This window comes from Asterias amurensis, chromosome 16, assembly GCF_032118995.1.
Source record: "Asterias amurensis chromosome 16, ASM3211899v1".
NCBI lineage: Eukaryota > Metazoa > Echinodermata > Asteroidea > Forcipulatida > Asteriidae > Asterias > Asterias amurensis.
The window spans coordinates 9213284-9231454 of NC_092663.1; the positions used below are offsets into that span (position 1 = coordinate 9213284).

General features: G+C 40.9%; 1 protein-coding gene across 1 annotated transcript; it reads right to left on the minus strand.

Moving 5' to 3' along the window:
• Positions 1-312: 312 nt before the first annotated feature.
• LOC139949293 (glycylpeptide N-tetradecanoyltransferase 2-like) lies at positions 313-17821 on the minus strand. The gene is given in 14 exon segments (XM_071947705.1): positions 313-6088; positions 7601-7738; positions 9126-9293; positions 9585-9644; positions 10815-10922; positions 11665-11773; positions 12310-12480; positions 12955-13071; positions 13755-13846; positions 15447-15571; positions 16010-16117; positions 16120-16150; positions 16621-16855; positions 17711-17821. Coding segments are annotated over 14 exon segments (1590 nt in total). The 5' UTR covers positions 17818-17821; the 3' UTR covers positions 313-6067.
• Positions 17822-18171: the final 350 nt, after the last annotated feature.

Sequence of the window (18171 nt, forward strand, 5' to 3'; positions counted from 1 at the left end):
GAACACGTTGCCTTGGATCGGACGAGTTGGTCAAAACAAAAGCGTTTGTAACCGTTTTTTATATAATGCATATGGTTGGGAAGATGTTTTAAAAGTAGAATACAATGATCCACACAAGTTTGCCTCGAAATTGCGTGGTTTTCCTTCTACTGTGCGAACTAACACGGTCGGCCATTTATGGGAGTCAAAATTTTGACCCCCATAAATGGCCGACGTGTTAGTCGACGAGGTAAAAGGAAACCACGCAATTTCGAGGCATGTTTGTGTGGATCATTGTATTCTACTTTTGCAACATCTTCCTACCCATATGCATTTTATAAAAAACGGTTACAAACGCTTTTGTTTTGACCAACTCGTCCGATCCAAGGCAACGTGTTCCTTTAAACGCACTTGAGCAGTGTGTGGCACAGGTGTTGGTCCAAGAACGTAACATTTGCAGCCCTCGAGACATCTCTGCTGAGGTCAGGCCATTAACTATTTTTGCATTTATACCCTTTTGGTTGGTAAGCAGTCTGCAACAGCTAATTCTTACACATGTGCAGGTTTCAGCACATTTGCAACCTAATTTACAAGTAGTATTTCATCACACCTGCAAAACTTATTAAAGACGCTGGACACTATTGGTACTTGTCAAAGACCAGTCTTCTCACTGGGTGTATCTCAACATATGCATAATATAACGAACCTGTGTAAATTTGAGCTCGATTGGTCGTTGGAGTTGCGAGATAACTATGAAAGAAAAAAACACCCTTGTCACACGAAGTTGTGTGCTTTCAGATGCTTGATTTCGAGACCTCAAATTCTATACTTGAGGTCTTGAAATCAAATTTGTGGACAATTACTTCTTTCTTGTAAACTCTTCACTTCAGAAGGAGCCGTTTCTCACAATGTTTTAATTTATCAACCTCTCCCCATTACTTGTTACCAAGTAAGGTTTTATGCTAATAATTATTTTGAGTAATAACCCATAGTGTCTACTGCCTTTAAGTGTGGAATTAAACGCACTTGTGCACACCCCCTCTGTGTTACATACACTTTGTGGACATCCTTCTATTCTATGCTTCAACACTGTAAACAACACTATGTGGACGTGTGTCAGTCCACAATGTTTCAAATGCAAACATTTTATATGGACTGCTTTTGCTCTCAGGTCCACACTTGATATATAGCTTAAAACATTTCAACAAGCTCATGTGTTAAACTATGGGTGTGTTCGATTAGCTTCCCTGTGCCGACCCTGCCGGTGCTCATTCAGTTCCACAAGCAGGGCCTTTGGGCTGACCCGCTGAGCTCCTTGAATGACGTCAAAGCTATTCAAACAGACCACGGGCAGACTGGGGTCGACCCAGGGAAGCGAACACACCTATAGATGGCAAAACCAGGCAAAACCTTGGTGTTTTGGCAGCCAGCTAGAACGTGTATGAAATCTTACCATGACTACGCGTCTTTTTGCCCAGCGAAACCTGACGTGTACAGTGTTTTGTCAACAGAGGGCAGTTTGAATGTAAACATAGGTCACATCGTCTATAGGTGTATGTGATTGTGGGTATTACATAAGTGTGGAACAAAATAGATCCACGTAATGCAGGGTTTTGAAACACTTGTGGACTTTACACATATCCACAAAAGGTTTTCAAAGGTGTTGAAGAATAGTAGGATAGTGTATAGAACAAAGGAATCATTGGCCACAGATTGACTGAGCTGAGTATGTGTACATGTGCTGTTTCACACACTTATTAAGTTGAATGCATTTAGGCAATTTATAATATTATTTTTAGTTAAGATGCACGCAATACCAACCATACAATTTTACACACTATGTTGTAAAATAAAACCAAATAAATGTACCATGTTTCACATTTGTGCAAATTAACACACTACATGTATAAATGCAATTTTAATGCAAGATGCAATTTACGGCATGACCCACCAAAATTTGTGCAATAAAATAAAATGTTTACTTCAAGCGTGTTCTGCTTGACGCACTTGTACAATTTGACATTTAAACGCTTTGGCAAATTAAATATACCTAATTCAATTTTACGACTTTGCACATCGAAATAAACGCACTTGATGCAATTTTATACACATAATGAATGTTTATGAGTGCAATGGTGCGAATAATGTTCATGAGTTGAAAGATGGAATGTTCTATTCAACGAGGCGGAGCCGAGTTGAATGGAACATTCCAGCTTTCAACGAATGAACATATTCGCACCATTGCACAAATGAAAAACATTCATTATTTGTTTTATATAACATCCAAGTAGATCTTTGTCATTTTGATTGAAAGATACAACTTTCAAAACAAACAAAGCGTAGGCCTACAATTTTTAATTGTAGAAGCCGAATGCTAGTAATTTTACATAATATGCCTTGCAGTAACACTGCTGCGTTACCAAAGACACGCGCACGCAGTGATGTTTTTTTTACTCAGCTTTTTCGTTCCATCCGAAAAGTACCATTGCACGCTGGCAGCGTGCAATGGTACATTTCGGATGGAACGAAAAAGCACGGTGAGTGACTCAGCGTGCAATGGTACTTTTATTTGCTATCACGTGACGGACAATCCTCCAATCAAATGGCAAGGATCTGCTTGGGTGTTATATAAAAGAAAATAACAAGTGCGTGGTGATTGCACATGTGCAGTGCTACACAATAATGTATTCCACTATGGACTTAACGAAAACAACGTTAACGTTCAACATGGTGAAAAAGGCAACATTCAAATGACAAGTAAACTATCTGCCACGATTGTTAATCAATGAGACATCTATATTTCGTCCACACATGACTTGGGAAATATTGTTTTGGAGGACATAATACATGCAAGACTGTTACACACCACGAAGCAATGGTCTTACAAACCGGTATTCACATTTCTGTTCATGTTTTGCAGTAGTCATGTCAACAAGCCAATTCAGGTAAGGGCACCAGGCCTGGTTCTTCACAGAGGCAACGAAGGCGATTGCCTCCATGCCCCCAGGTCATTGCCGTGGTGCTCTTGAAATGCTAAGGTAGGAATGTACAATTTTCCTCATATGGTGCCCTTTATCAAGGAGAGAATGCCTTGGTGCCCTTGCCCTTTCAAAAACGAAGCATACAGGACTGAGGCACTGCGGCAACTCATTCACCAAGTCCTTTTGGTCATGTTTGGTGGCCCTGACAAAAGGCTCCGGGGTCGATTTCACAAAGGTAGTCCTAACTTAGGACTAGTCCTAAGCAATGCTAAGAGATAGGGACTGGTCCTAAGTTAGGACCAGTAACTCATCCCAACTCAGGACTGATCCTATCTCTTAGCATTGCCTATGACTAGTCCTAAGTTAGGACTACCTTTGTGAAATCCACCCCTGGAAACAAAGAACAGATAAACCTTATCAATAGATTTGTACCTGTCGAAGACCAGGGGTGGATTTCACAAGGAGTTAGGACTAGTCTTATATCGAGTTAGGACCGGTTACTCGTCCTAACTTAGGACTATCCATGCAATTTGTATATCTCCTAGGACTAGTCCTAAGTTAGGACTAGTCCTAACTCTTTATGAAATCGACCCAGGGCCCAAGTTCACGGCTCTGCTTACCACTGAATTCTGTACTACCAATCACCATTCTCTGCTTACACATGCACATGTGTACGGGGAAAAGGATTTTTAACCCTGAAGTAAACTGGTTAAAGTTTGGCTTTTGATTAGATAAAAATTCTGTGGTTTTTCTTGGAAAAATTATAAAACAGGGGGGGGCACAGAACAGAAAAACAAACATGCATATACCAAGTTCTGTCTGGGACAATGTTAACTTATATTTGAAATGGCATTTGTAAAGAAAAAGGAAGTAGAAAAATTACACATTAGAATGTGCTGACACCAGTAAATATGTATAATAATTATATTTAAATATTTTGCAAATGTATGCAGTGGTATACATTCATATTCATATTCCATCGCATGAAAGTAATTAATTATTCATTTAATCGTCCTAAACCTAGTTAAAGCCATTGGACCCTTTTGGTAAACAGTATTGTCCAAGGCCCACACTTCGTGTATCACAACTTCTATATAAAATAACAAACCTGTGAACATTTAGGCTCAATCGGTCATCGGAGTCGGGAGAAAATAATGGGAAAACCCACCCTTGTATCCGCACGTTTCGCCGTGTCATGACATGTGTTTAAAATAAATCTGTAATTCTCGATATCGAGAATTGATAATTGTTTTAATGTTTTCTCAAAAAGTAAAGCATTTCACGGAATAATATTTCAAGAAGTCTTTCACCACTACCTTCTGTAAACCCTGTAAGTTATTTGTAAATCTGTGAACTATTTTTTTTTTCTGTACCGAAAGGGTCCAATGGCTTTAATTTTGATACACCAACATATTTCCATGTTTTTTTTTTCTCTCTAGATGCAATCAAAATACAAGTTAATTATTTCAACCCTAAATTAATCTTCGCACCAAAGTCTCTCACCAACATAGCTCAGGGTTCGATTTCACAAAGCATTAAGGTTAATCTTTAATGGAATTGCCACGGTCACCACAGTGATTTGTATTGTGACGTCAAACTTTGCAGCAATTGAGATTGATAAACAGTTAAGATCAATCTTAGCTCTTTGTGAAATCTAGCCGCTCTGGAGCACTGTATACTAAATGCATGATCAGGGCCCAATTTCAATGAGCTGCTAAGCACAAATATTTGCTTAGCATGAAATCTTTGCCTTGATAAAAAAAAAGGATTAGCAACCAAATTTACATTAGGTAACTGGTAAACCTGGCTCGAGCTGATCAAAATTAGTTCGAGAAAAAAACACAAATCAAAATCTACATCACAAAACTTCATTTGTTTAAAGACACTGGGGTGGATTTCACAAAGGTAGTCCTAACTTAGGACTAGTCCTAAGCAATGCTAAGAGATAGGACTGGTCCTAAGTTAGGACCAGTTAGGACTACCTTTGTGAAATCCACCCCTGGACACTATTAGTAATTGTCAAAGACTAGTCTTCACAGTTGGTGTGTCTCAAAATATGCATAACATAACAAACCTGTGAAAATTTGAGCTCTATCGGTCATCGAAGTTGTGAGATAATAATGAAAGAAAAATAACCCTTGTCACATGAAGTTCTGTGCATTTAGATGGTTGATTTTGAGACCTAAAGTACTAAATCGGATGTCTCGAAATCAAATTCGTGGAAAATAACTTCTTTCTCGAAAACTATGGCACTTCAGAGGGAGCCGTTTCTCACCATGTTTTATACCATCAACCTCTCCCCATTACTCGTCACCAAGAAAAGTTTTATGCCAATAATTATTTTGAGTAATTACCAAAAGTGTCCATTGCCTTTAAATCTACAATTGATTTTGATGTATTTTAGGAAGAGGGAGAAATTAAGGACATATTATTTTAAACCTGGGTAAGCATTTATTTTAAACAGCTGACTTCATAATCACTACATTATGGCATGAGCCCTAGCTTTCACTATGCATACACAGTTTGTCGTCCCATCATAATGGTACCCTGACTTCTCACATGCTGACAAATCAATCCTGCATGCAGGAGGGGAACCGACCATTGATGAACCAAGCCTCACTTTCACCTCCAAAGTGCATTGTGCAATCAAGATAGCTTAATTGTTATCCAGATCAAATCTATTGACAAGCAATCCCAAAATAACCTGCATCTAAAAAAAAAAATAAAATAAAATAAAAGCCTTTTTGTGCGGACAAGTCAACGAATCAGAAAGCCTCTTACAAACGGCAAGATGACAGACCTATCTTGATTGGTTAAGTCCATAGCAACGCTGAGAACTCGGTGCAGCGTTCACGGAAATCCGACTTAACAGAAGAGAACAACAGCTGTTGAGGAAAACAGTCGATGTAGACAGTTCGTAGTAAACTCATTCTGATGGAGGGGGGATGGGCGGGGCCATAGTGTCAGCAGGTGGGAGGTACTTCCTCTCCAGACATTGTAGTGGGTGAACACAAGTTATGGCGCCCTCGTGGGGTGGGATTTCCTCAGCAAGCACTCTCTGGTGGATCCTTTGGTTTAGACTCTTGAGCCCCTTCTGTGGGTGATGTCTACTGTAGCACCAGGCCGATCTATTGAGAAACGAAACAGAATTGTAAAGCATCATATGACTTTGATCAGGGCCCGTTTTCATGGCTCTGCTTTCTGCCAAATTCTGCGCTTACTAGGCTCACCATTTTCCACTTGCAGGGCAAGAGCCAAATTTCTCGTGGAGTATGCACGCGCAGAAGCCAAAGTCAGCTGCTGACCTGTGAAATATGCTTGACGTAAGAGCGGAATTACCTGCTTCCGCAAGTGCCGATTCTTTGCTAACGATAAGTAGAGCCATGAAATTGGGCCTTGTAGGATGCCCTCATACAAATATGAAAAATAAAATAAATGAACAGGCAGTGTACAGGTGGTCTATTTGCGATGCAGGTTCCTACTCCACGGAAGTAGAAATATATTGCAAGACAAATTCTCAATTCACCTTAACTTTTAGAGTACTTAGATGAATACAAAAAAACAAACAGACCAGACACTGGGGGATGGGGGTGGGGAATGGGTGTTTTTGGAGATGGGAGGGTGGGGGGGGGGGCATCCTACCTGATGTGGTTCCATGGTTTTGCATCTCCAGTTGTACAGGTAGTATTGCAGGTTACCGTTACTGGTAAACAGACCAGACACTGGGGGATGGGGGTGGGGACTGGGTTCTTTAGGGGGTGTGAGAGGGGGGGGCATCCTACCTGCTGTGGTTCCATGGTTTTGCATCTCCAGTTGTACAGGTAGAATGGCAGGTTACCGTCAACGATAAACAGACCAGACACTGGGGGGATGGGGGTGGGGAATGGGGGTGGGGACTGGGTTCTTTAGGGAGTGGGAGAGGGGGGCATCCTACCTGCTGTGGTTTCATGGTTTTGCATCTCCAGTTGTACAGGTAGTATTGCAGGTTACTGTTACCGGTAAACAGACCAGACACTGGGGGGATGGGGGTGGGGACTGGGTTCTTTAGGGGGTGGGAGGGGGGGGCATCCTACCTGCTGTGGTTTCATGGTTTTGCATCTCCAGTTGTACAGGTAGTATTGCAGGTTACTGTTACCGGTAAACAGACCAGACGCTGGGGGGATGGGGGTGGGGACTGGGTTCTTTAGGGGGTGGGAGAGGGGGGGGGGCATCTTACCTGCTGTGGTTCCATTGTTTTGCATCTCCAGTTGTACAGGTAGTATTGCAGGTTACCGTTACTGGTAAACAGACCAGACACTGGGGGGTGGGGGTGGGGACTGGGTTCTTTAGGGAGTGGGAGAGGGGGGCATCCTACCTGCTGTGGTTTCATGGTTTTGCATCTCCAGTTGTACAGGTAGTATTGCAGGTTACTGTTACCAGTAAACAGACCAGACACTGGGGGGATGGGGGTGGGGACTGGGTTCTTTAGGGGGTGGGAGGTGGGGGGGGGCATCTTACCTGCTGTGGTTCCATTGTTTTGTATCTCCAGTTGTACAGGTAGTATTGCAGGTTACCGTTACTGGTAAACAGACCAGACACTGGGGGATGGGGGTGGGGACTGGGTTCTTTAGGGGGTGGGAGAGGGGGGGGGGGCATCCTACCTGATGTGGTTCCATGGTTTTGCATCTCCAGTTGTACAGGTAGTATTGCAGGTTACCGTCACCGATACCGAACTTGAGCTTCTCCAGGAATGACTTGTTCTCCATCAGGTCCAGAGCGTTGAACACATCAAAGTCATCCTGAATCACACACACAAAAATCAGTCAATATTCAATAAATCCAATTAATATCATCAATAAGCGATCAATATATTGTTCATTATAACCATGTAATTTACAATAAATGTATATGTGATTTAGATCATTAGTATTAATCAATGTAATCATTTTAATCAATTCAGGAAATCAAATTAAATCAATCAATCAATTAAATTCACTAATCCATGTTAATCAAATTCCTAGATTAATCTATTAAATTTGACCAACGAATGACAACAAATCAATAAATCTTCCAATACATCCACCAATAGCTAATCATGTTATACAAATTCAAAGATCAATGTAATCAATCTGATCAATACCATCAATAAATCTTGTCAAGATAATCAATAAATGGAGTCAAATCATTCAAGTCCTCAATCCGAAATTATAACGTTTTCAAAATAACTGATAATTTATATCAATCGATTCATCCTTTGTTCAATCACATAAATAAAGTCAATGTGATCATAATTAATCATCAATCATTTCATCGATCAGATAAATAAAAGCAGCTTTAAGATCAATCAATCATAGCACTGAAAACAGTTTAAAAAAGAATCAATCAATCAATCAATCAATCAATCACTCAATCAAACAATCAATCAAATACTCATTAAACCATCAAGTTATGCAATATATAAACCAATCAATCAATTAATCCACACAGAATGTAATAATCATTCATTCTTTCAAACTGATATTTATTTCCATACTTCACGAAAACAGAGTACAAACAATGTTTTTAAGGAATAACCAATAAACAAAGCTATTTAATGAGGGTAAGAAAAAAAGTAAATAGAGTATGGAGGCATCATCTGGAAGCCGAGGCTTATGTGGGGAATATCTTTCCTATCCTTTCGGTCAATTTGACTACAAACACAACTCTATTAAATTGACCCCAGTTTAGGGTACAAAACATTTACTGTGCACAATAATACAGTCCAGCGGAACCACCTAGTGGTTTAATCAATTTGCGGGTGTGAGCCCAAGGGTACATTCTTTTGCGCTTAGAGCAGCCCAACTTGCGATTAACTAAACAGTGCTGCAGTTTTTAGAGCTATTAGAGCTCAGCAAACATTAATGATCATGTCATTGATTCAAAATACAGTGTAAGCATGCAGCAACAAGACATTGTGATCTTGTAGAGAGTTTTTCTTGAGATTTTAGCCCCATAATACATAAATCTTGGTTCATACTTCCTATGCATGCTAATGAGATACAATTTGTAACAATTGATTCCCAACAGTTGAACTGTGTTCAACTCCTACAAAAGTATGCTGCGAAAACAGCCAATCAAATTTCACGTCGCATTCGCAGGGAGTCTGAACCAGACTTTACGTCTAATTTCAGCAATCGATGTTCTTACCCGTTTAGCCAGTGTCAGAGCTGTTTGCATCAGGTCCACCATACTCGTCTTGGTGCTCACGTTGTAGAAAGCGTACGCAGCCTTTAGCTTTTTGTGTACAGGATGGTGCATAATGGAGGAGGGCAGTGTGTAGTAACTAATAAAGTCCGTCACATTGCCATCATCGTTCTGCAAAATAAGAAATACAAATAACAAATGAAAAAAGAACAAATAGCATTCGGACTGCCTCTAGCTACCGGGCAATCTCGGCAGTTTAGTTAGTATGACACTGCTCTAGAATTGTAAAGGTTGTGGATTCGAATCCCACCCAAGTAATATGCCTGTGATTTTGTTTTTTCCACAGAACTCGGGAAAGTACCGAGTATACAGTGCTAACACATATTGGTGTATATGGATGAAACCAAATGTGCACTAATGCAAACAAATTCCTTAAAAAATGACTTTACCGTACACACTCACCTCTAAGACGTATGTACTGATGATGCCCTCAACGGGTGTGAACCAATGGCGGAATTCTTCCTGTAAACATCAAGGAAATAAAAGTAGACAAATAATGAAATCAGGTAAAGTTCGGAACTGTAGAGTTTTAGAAATCAGGGCCCTAATCAATAAACATTTTCACAAATAATAATAATAAAATAATAATATCAAAGTCTTATATAGCGCATGTATCTACCAAATAAAGTACTCAATGCGCTACGTATATACAAAGTTTCAGAAAGATAGGTTATTGCAGTGATAAATTTCGAGACCCAATTAGTTAGCACCTTACAAGGGTTTACAAGGTGCTACGGCGCATACCGCAGCCACAGCCAGGAACACCGGGGTGAACCCCTTCTCTTTTCGATAAGTGCACTGGGTTCTTTTACATGCCTTACACAACACATAAGAACAACGGCTTTACGTCCAATCAATAGGACGAAATACCCATTGCGCAAGCTGGTCTAGCTAGGGATCAAACTTGAGCGCTACCTAGACCAGCATGCACCTCATTCAATGCCTACAGCGCGCATACCGAGTATTTGCGATAAGGCCTATGGCTCTGCTAACAGTGAAATTCCATGCCTAAAGAGAGATACATATCCGGGGGCTCCATTTTTACACTGGATCGTAGGCCCAAGGCTAATGGATTTAGAGTTAGGCCAGTAAACTTAGGACCAAACAAGTCCGGCAGTCTTTTGTTTTACAATTGAATAACAATACCTCACTGTGTAACATCTTGAACTGAAACAAATTATGTTCAGATGCTGACTTTTGAGTTTGGAAAATACATCTCACTTCTGTTGAATAATAAGCAGGCAGCAACCTATTCAGCTTGGGGAATATTGGTGTATGTCTGTAGACATCACACCAATATACTTCATAAATAGGATTTGAAACTTTGCATGGTGGAAATTCGATATACATGTAGTTAGGTTTGCGGTAACACCATGTAATGACTATCTCGAAATGAGTTGGGGTGGTTCTAAAAAGAACCATTGGTTTCAACTACTTGTTCTTTGTAGTTGAAACCAACAGTTCTTTTAAACCATTGGTTTCAACTACTTGTTCTTTGTAGTTGAAACCAACAATTCTTTTAAGAACCACCCCAACTCATTAAGAGAAAGTCATTACATGGTGTTACCCCAAACCTTTCCGTATCCTACTTCATAAGCTTCACATTGGTACGAGTGAGTCGTTGGTTCTTACCTCGTTGAAGATCGGAGCCATGGCGAACTTCTTCTGGTAGGACTTGAGGAGTATGCAGCAGGCTGGGATGTCACTGTCCTCCAGTGGGCGCATGTTAAGCTTGGGTTTCTAATTAAAGAAGCAAAGAAAACAAAAATGTACAGTTTTTTTTACTTTAGCATTATAGTTTCTTCTGTCAAACTTGCAAAACTTATGCCATGTCATGGTTGACATATAAGAGCACCAGACTACTCAAGCTGTGATGTTTTTGTTCAGCAGAGAGTGGATTCGGTCTTGACACTTGTGTCCTTAAGCAAGACACTTTAACATTGGGTGCGTTCGTTTAGCTTCCCTGGGTCGACCCCGGTCTGCCCCGGTACGTTCGAATAGCTTTCCCGGGTCAGCCCCCAGTGCCCTGCTTGTGGAGTGGGTCACTTGGGGGTGACCCGAGGTACATGCCGTCACCACGAGAGGGCTAGTGTGATCGTTCGATTAGCTCTTGTCAGGGGCTCACCCGAGTGAGCACTGCGGGGTCGACCCCGGGGAAGCTTATCGAACGCATCCACAAGGTGCTGTGGCCCAATATGCAGCCAATCGAACCAGGAACATCGGGGTGTACCCCTTATCTTTTTGATTAAGTGCACTGGGTTCTATTACGTGCAAAACACAACACATGGGACCAATGGATCTACATCCCAACAGAAGGACGATGCATCATGCCTCAAGTAGGAAGATTATCATGCCTACATTCATATCAATGTCACCAAACTGAGGCTTGATGGAAAAAGTGGTCTGGTGTCTTTTTGTTAAATATGAAACATGGTTTGTAGGTTAGTAAAGCACACGGGGTACATGACCCAAAATGGCTCACCTCAGGAAGCTTGTATAGTTTGATGGTGCGTTGTAGCGTCATATTTCTACCTATGTGGGAGAACTTCACATCTATTAGCTTCTTTGGATTCAAGGATCGATGCCAGTACCTGCCATTCAAAATATATGCGCATAATTAAAGGAAGGTATCTGTTTGGAATCCCTCTTAAAATACATGGCAATAAAACCCTGTGGTTAGAACCTACAGTAGCGTTTGGTAGTATAAAGCATTTTGGAAAACATTTCATTACGCAAGAAAATTGCCGTGTCTCTTCAAGAGATAAGTTCTAGGCCCTGCCATTGAGTGGTTTCAAATAGTCAGTCAACTCGTCAAATATTTGTCTAGAAACTTAGTGCTAAAGAACTCTAAAGCTTCCGACCACTGTGGTTAAACAATGGAAATATGCACGAGTGCGTACCATGCACAGTTCTCCCAAACCATGTCTTCTTTTGACCTCAGTGAGGGTGCTAGGTGAGTTTTTGATGTCACGTGCCAGCAGTCCATCATCATTATAAACTTCCAGATATGGTTATACAAAATTTCTAATACATTCACAGGATAATGCTTTTGAATTCCAGCTTTACAGACTCATCTTGCTAAGGGTTAAAAAAAAAAAAACCTGGATGAGCGACTTCCGACACTCACCTACAAGTAGCGAGGGGTTTGGGTAGGACCACACCGGCTGTGTAGACAGCCTGGAAGATCCCCTGTTGGTGAACTCTCCTCGTGATCTCTCGGATCAACACAGGGGCAACACGCTTTGATCTCAGCTTCTTGTGAACACAAAGGAAGTTGATCTCTACCATTCGTTGTGTCCTGACGAGAGAAATTGGTTAAAGAAGTTAGCGCCAAAACATAGAATGACTATTTCACTACTTCGAACAATTAATGTGATCAGCTCGGAAAGTTTAGGGAAGAAACCACTTTGCTGACCTAGGCGTTATTCCCGTACAGCAGATGCAATGCCGTTATGAATCTTACCATGGATTTGAGTTTTGAGTGTACTCAAGAGTGCTCACAAAAGCAGTTGAAAATTTGCACGATTTGGGACGGGCTTGCGACAGGCTTGCGATGGATTCCAAAACGTCCAACTTTAGTGAAGTTTTTTTATTTATTTTTAAATCCATTGCAAACTTGCGACTGACTTTGCGATTTGTGAAGGATATGGGCTGTTTGCGATTGATTTGAAGTTGAGTGAAATAGGCCCCTGGAGTCGATCTCTCCTGATCTCTTTATTAAGCAGTGACTGTATTTGCCGGGAGAAAGGAAAAAATTCAGAAAGCCACTTACTTGTTGTAGATTTGTATGTTGGCTGGTACTCCGCTGATGAAGCCAACCAGTTTGTTATTCAATGCTACTCGGACTCCACAGTGCCACTCTTTTAACCAGCCCGGAGGGGTAAGAGCCCTGTCATGGCATAAATTGAAAAACAATTTAAGTTGTTAAAGCTACAGGTTACTGTGAATAATAATAATAATAATAGCAATAATAATAATAATGAACCATTAACTTTGTAGGTTTTGAAACTGTGCATGGTAGAAATAAGATATTGAAAGGTTTGCGGTAACACCTTGTAATGACTATCTCTAATGAGAGATTAAATAAATTCACTGTCTGAGCTTGTTTTATGTCGTCCGAAAGACTATTCCATAATTCTGTTGCAGATGCTGCAAAAGCTCTGGCCCCATTACACTTAATGAAAGTCGAGGGACAAACTAAGAGAGACTTGGATTTAGAGCGAACACTACGAACTGGATGATATTTTTGGATGAGTTCCTGGAGATAAGTTGGGCCCAAACCTTGCAAACGTAAGAATTCTAATGAAAGTATCTTATACTGAATACGGTATTTTGTTAGGAGCCAATGTAAATCATGCAAAATAGGAGAAATGTGGTCACGCTTTTGAATACTTGTCACCAATCTAGCAGCCGAGTTTGGGATTCTTTGAAGCTTTTTAGTATGTACATCGGTTGGTCCATACAAAATGCTGTTACAAAAATCAATGCGAGACATTACATGTAAATGAAGAGGTGTCTATCATCAGATTCAGAAAAGCTAGCGGCCAAAACACCTAGGCCCTGTTAACTTACCAAATCAAGAAATCGGCCGAGTAGTCAAACCGAAACATGTTGTCGTCATCCTCAACGTAATTTTCATTCAGCAGTGTGTACAACTCTTGTAACTGTGGGTTGAAAAATCACAAGTTGATTTATTGAGACCAATTAATAACTTACTCCACATCAGTGAAGTTAATAGTCCACTAACATGACTAGGCAAAAGTAGAAGTACCAGCTGATTTCCTAACATCAGGGCCCAATTTCATAGAGCTGCTTAAGCACAAAATTTTGCTTAAGCAAAACAAAACTTGCTTAGTAAAATCAGATTACCGACCAAGACCGACTCAATTGTTATGCTAAGTTAACAACAGCTAAATACCAGTCACAAGCAAAGTATATGGCATGACATTTTTGCTAGTAACATGTGAAAATCAAGCGGGCTATTTTCGTGCTTAAGCAAATTTTTGCTTAAGCAGCTCCATGAAATTGGGCCCTGCCCAGGTAGTACTGAAAAAGCGGGACAGTTCTTTTCAGATAGAGAGAAGTATGCCAATAGCTACTCTGCGGCAGTACAATAAAAAGCAAGACCTAGTTCCCAAGAACAAAAAATCTACACAGCAAAGTAGATATACACATGGTGTTCCGGCAAACCGCATTATACATTGATATATACATATTTAGGTTAAAGGAACACGCTGCCTCGGATCGGTCGAGTTGGTCTTTGAAAAGCGTTCTGTAACCGTTTGTTATAGAATCGATATGGTTAGAAAGATGTTGTAAAAGTAGAATACAATGATCTACACAAATATGCCTCGAAATTGCGTGGTTTTCGTTTTACCTCGTCGACAAACACGGTCGGCCATTTATGGGAGTCAAAAATTTGACTCCCATAAATGGCCGACCGTGTTAGTTCGCGACGTAAAATGAAAACAGTGCAATTTTGAGAGATACTTGGGCTGATCATTATATTCTACTTTGAAAACATCTTTCTAACCATATGCATTTCATAACAAACGGTTTCAAACGCTTTTCATAGACCAACTCGTCCGATCCGAGGCAACGTGTTCCTTTAATATCAGGGCCCAATTTCATAGCTCTGCTTAACAGCAAATTTTTGTGCTTACTGTAGCAGAAAAACTTGCTAAAGTGTAAGCGCATTTCACAGGTTAGCCAGGAAATTTGGCAGCCATCTTGCATTGTGTTGTCATTTATCTTCGTGCAGTAAGCACCGAAAGATTAGCATGCCTTTTTGTGTGCTTACAGTTAGCAGCACTATGAAATGGAAATCATTCAGTTAGCATAAAATTGGCTGTTAAAGACAGTGGACTCAATCGGTAATTGTCAAAGACTAGTCTTCTTACTTGGTGTATCTCAACATGCACAAAATAACAAACCTGTGAAAATTGGTCGTCGAAGTTGCGAGATAACAATGAAAGAAAAAACACCCTTGTCACACGAAGTTGTGTGCGTTTAGATGGTTGATTTCGAGACCTCAATTTCTAAATCCGAGGTCTCGAAATCAAATTCGTGGAAAATTACTTCTTTCTCAAAAACTATGTCACTTCAGAGGGAGCCGTTTCTCACAATGTTTTATACCATCAACCTCCCCCCATTACTCGTCGCCAAGTAAGGTTTTATGCTAATAATTATTTTGAGTAATTACCAATAGTGTCCACTGCCTTTAAGCAGCGCTATAAAATTGGGCCCTGTTCTCCGAGTACTTACAGTCTCTTGGTTGTGAATGTCCAGGGTATCCCAGACAAACTGTGAGGGTAATGAGAAGGGCTCGGTGCGGACTTCTTCTTTGTTTGCCTCCACTGGCTCGTTCACAATGGGGTCAATGTCTTCATCTATGAGACAGAAACAAAAGGCGGCCATCAAATTAAAGGTAATAAAATAGCGCGGGTTAGATATGAGATGGGAGAAAGAAGTGGCACATAGTGGGATGGAGGACGGAGGAACACCCCCAAAAATTTACGGGAAAAATTATGGGGGCTGGGGATATAATACGGGAATGGAAAAAAAGAAAAGGGACTTATAAACAATACAATACAGGAAAATAGTAAACTGAACAGGAAACAAATAAACAAAACGGGGTAAAGAATCAGAAATAAGATGGGCAAGTGTACGATTTCACAAAGCACTAAGATTCGCCTTGACTTAGGATTGGACACTTGCCAGAGTGATTTATATTGTGACTCGTGAGTGTCCAGAGAAAATATGGACCTTGAGGGTCCTTTTTAAAACAAGTCTTTAGTCCATCAGAAGAACAAGGACTTGGTTCGTACCTATTTTGGGGACAGGTTGGGTGTCCCAGAAGTTGTAGACCTTTTTCTTGGCATCCTCCATGCTCCTTGCTGGTCCCTGATGTACGAACATCTCCATCGCTCTCTGGAATCACGCAGCTTGGCCATTGATAACTGGGCATTCTGCAGGAGGGAAACAACTCTGTCATAAATGCTGAACATTGCAAGTTCAGTTATTAATGAATGAGTTTGTACAAAACTTGCCCCCCAAAAAAACTGGGGCCTGGAGTGTGGCTGAACATCGGCAGCATGCCTGGGCCCAATTTCATAGAGCTGCTAAGCACAAAAATTTGCTTAGCATGAAATTTTCTTTCTTGATCAAAACAGGATTACCAACCAAATTTCCATTTGTTGCATATTGCTTGTTACTGGTATTCAACTGTTGTTTCCTTATCCTGAAAAATCATGTCGAAATTTGGTTGGTAATCTTCTTTTTTATCAAGGCAAAACTTTCTTGTGCTAAGCAGCTCTATGAAATTGGGCCCAGATCCTTAAGCAAATTGTTATGCTTACTATAGCAGAAACATTTGCTTTTAGAGACAAAAAGTAACATGAGGTTAGAGCCGGAGCAAAAAAAGAACAAAATGGCGGACCTTAAGGTCGGATGCGTTTGTAGCTACTGCCGAGCCGGCTTCTTCAACCTCCTCCCCGGGCTTTTCTCCTCCTTTCTTCTTTTTCTTCTTCTTCTTCTTTTCTTTGGGGACAGCGCCACTTCCCACGTTGGCCTGGGCTGCCGTCGATTTGGCCTCGGAGGTGGAAGCGCCATCGGTGTCATCGCCGTTGGACTGGTTGGCCATGCTGTTGGATTTTATTGCATGATTGGATAGACTGAAAAGAAGACAGATAATCGGTTAACAGGCCTTGAATTATGATCTTGAAGGGGGACAGCAATCTTTTGTCTGGAAATGGATGTTGATGGAGGCAATACAACTTCTGGGCTGGGTCACAAAAGATGTAATTTTATTTACAGAGAAGTTCACGCAAAATACCCAAACTTAGTTCACATAAAATAGCCGTTGATTAGTATTCGCGCCCTCACGGAAATTAGAGTCGGAGAAAGGTAGCAAAGTTATCGTTTTGTATTTGTTTCACTTTTCAATACACACAAAGCAAGCTAAGACTAAGAGTTAGGTGAACACATTCAGCCGGTTTATACTGCCGAGTGGCTCGTCGTAGTCGTAGGGGAGGCGCCAGAATTTTTTTATTTTGGGTTATTTCTTAGCTGCATGAGGAAATGGGTTGGACGTGTGGATTCAGCTAGCCTTGGCCACACAAGTGGGGCTAGTACTAGCTACCTACCTACATAAAATACACATTAAAAATAAAATGGAAACCATTATTATTTTAAATGTTATTAAAGAAATAATTTATCACAATATATGGATGGGCGTGGCGAAGCAAGTTTGCAACAGCATGCAACAAACCAAGGAAACCGGCCGCGGCCTGGACGGAGCTCGACGGACCCTTCCTGTTGGTCCGATTGTGGGGTCCTACTCCTAGTCAAACAACACACGACCAGGCGCGGGGCAAAACGTCTTCATCATGTACAATCCCAATGGCAATGTCGCCCCCCAAAATAGTCAAGTCACTCGTTATTATTCCTTCGCCTTGCCGGGGCAAATGTTATCACAAATCCACACATTTTGGACTCTTTACTCACTTATACATTCCCAGAATACTTACTCTTTCTTAATGGAGGCATCTCCACTCTTTTCGCTTTCTACAGTTGATTTGTTTTGGTCACTATTTGTGAGTAAAATTTCACTACCTCCATCTCCATTCTCGGCCATGATGTCGCCCATTCAACCTTTAACCCAGAGATATCAAGCGCATAAGCTTTTTTCGAACCCACATGGAGGGCACATGTTGTGTGCATATCGTGTGAATTGTACGTTCTCTTATATACACACAGTGCCATGCGGTCCTTGTCATCTCCACTAGTTTTGGGGAGAAAAGGGGAATTTGAAATTCAATTTGGTGTGAATCTGTCATACTTATTGTCCTTCACAATTCTATCCTATACCCTAATGTAAGAGACATTCCAAACTATGTAGGTTAAATTTAGCCCAATCCGCCGCGCCTAGCCACCCCCCTCCAGACACAACCTCGGCAGCGGCTGATTGATTGCTGCATGTTAACAACGG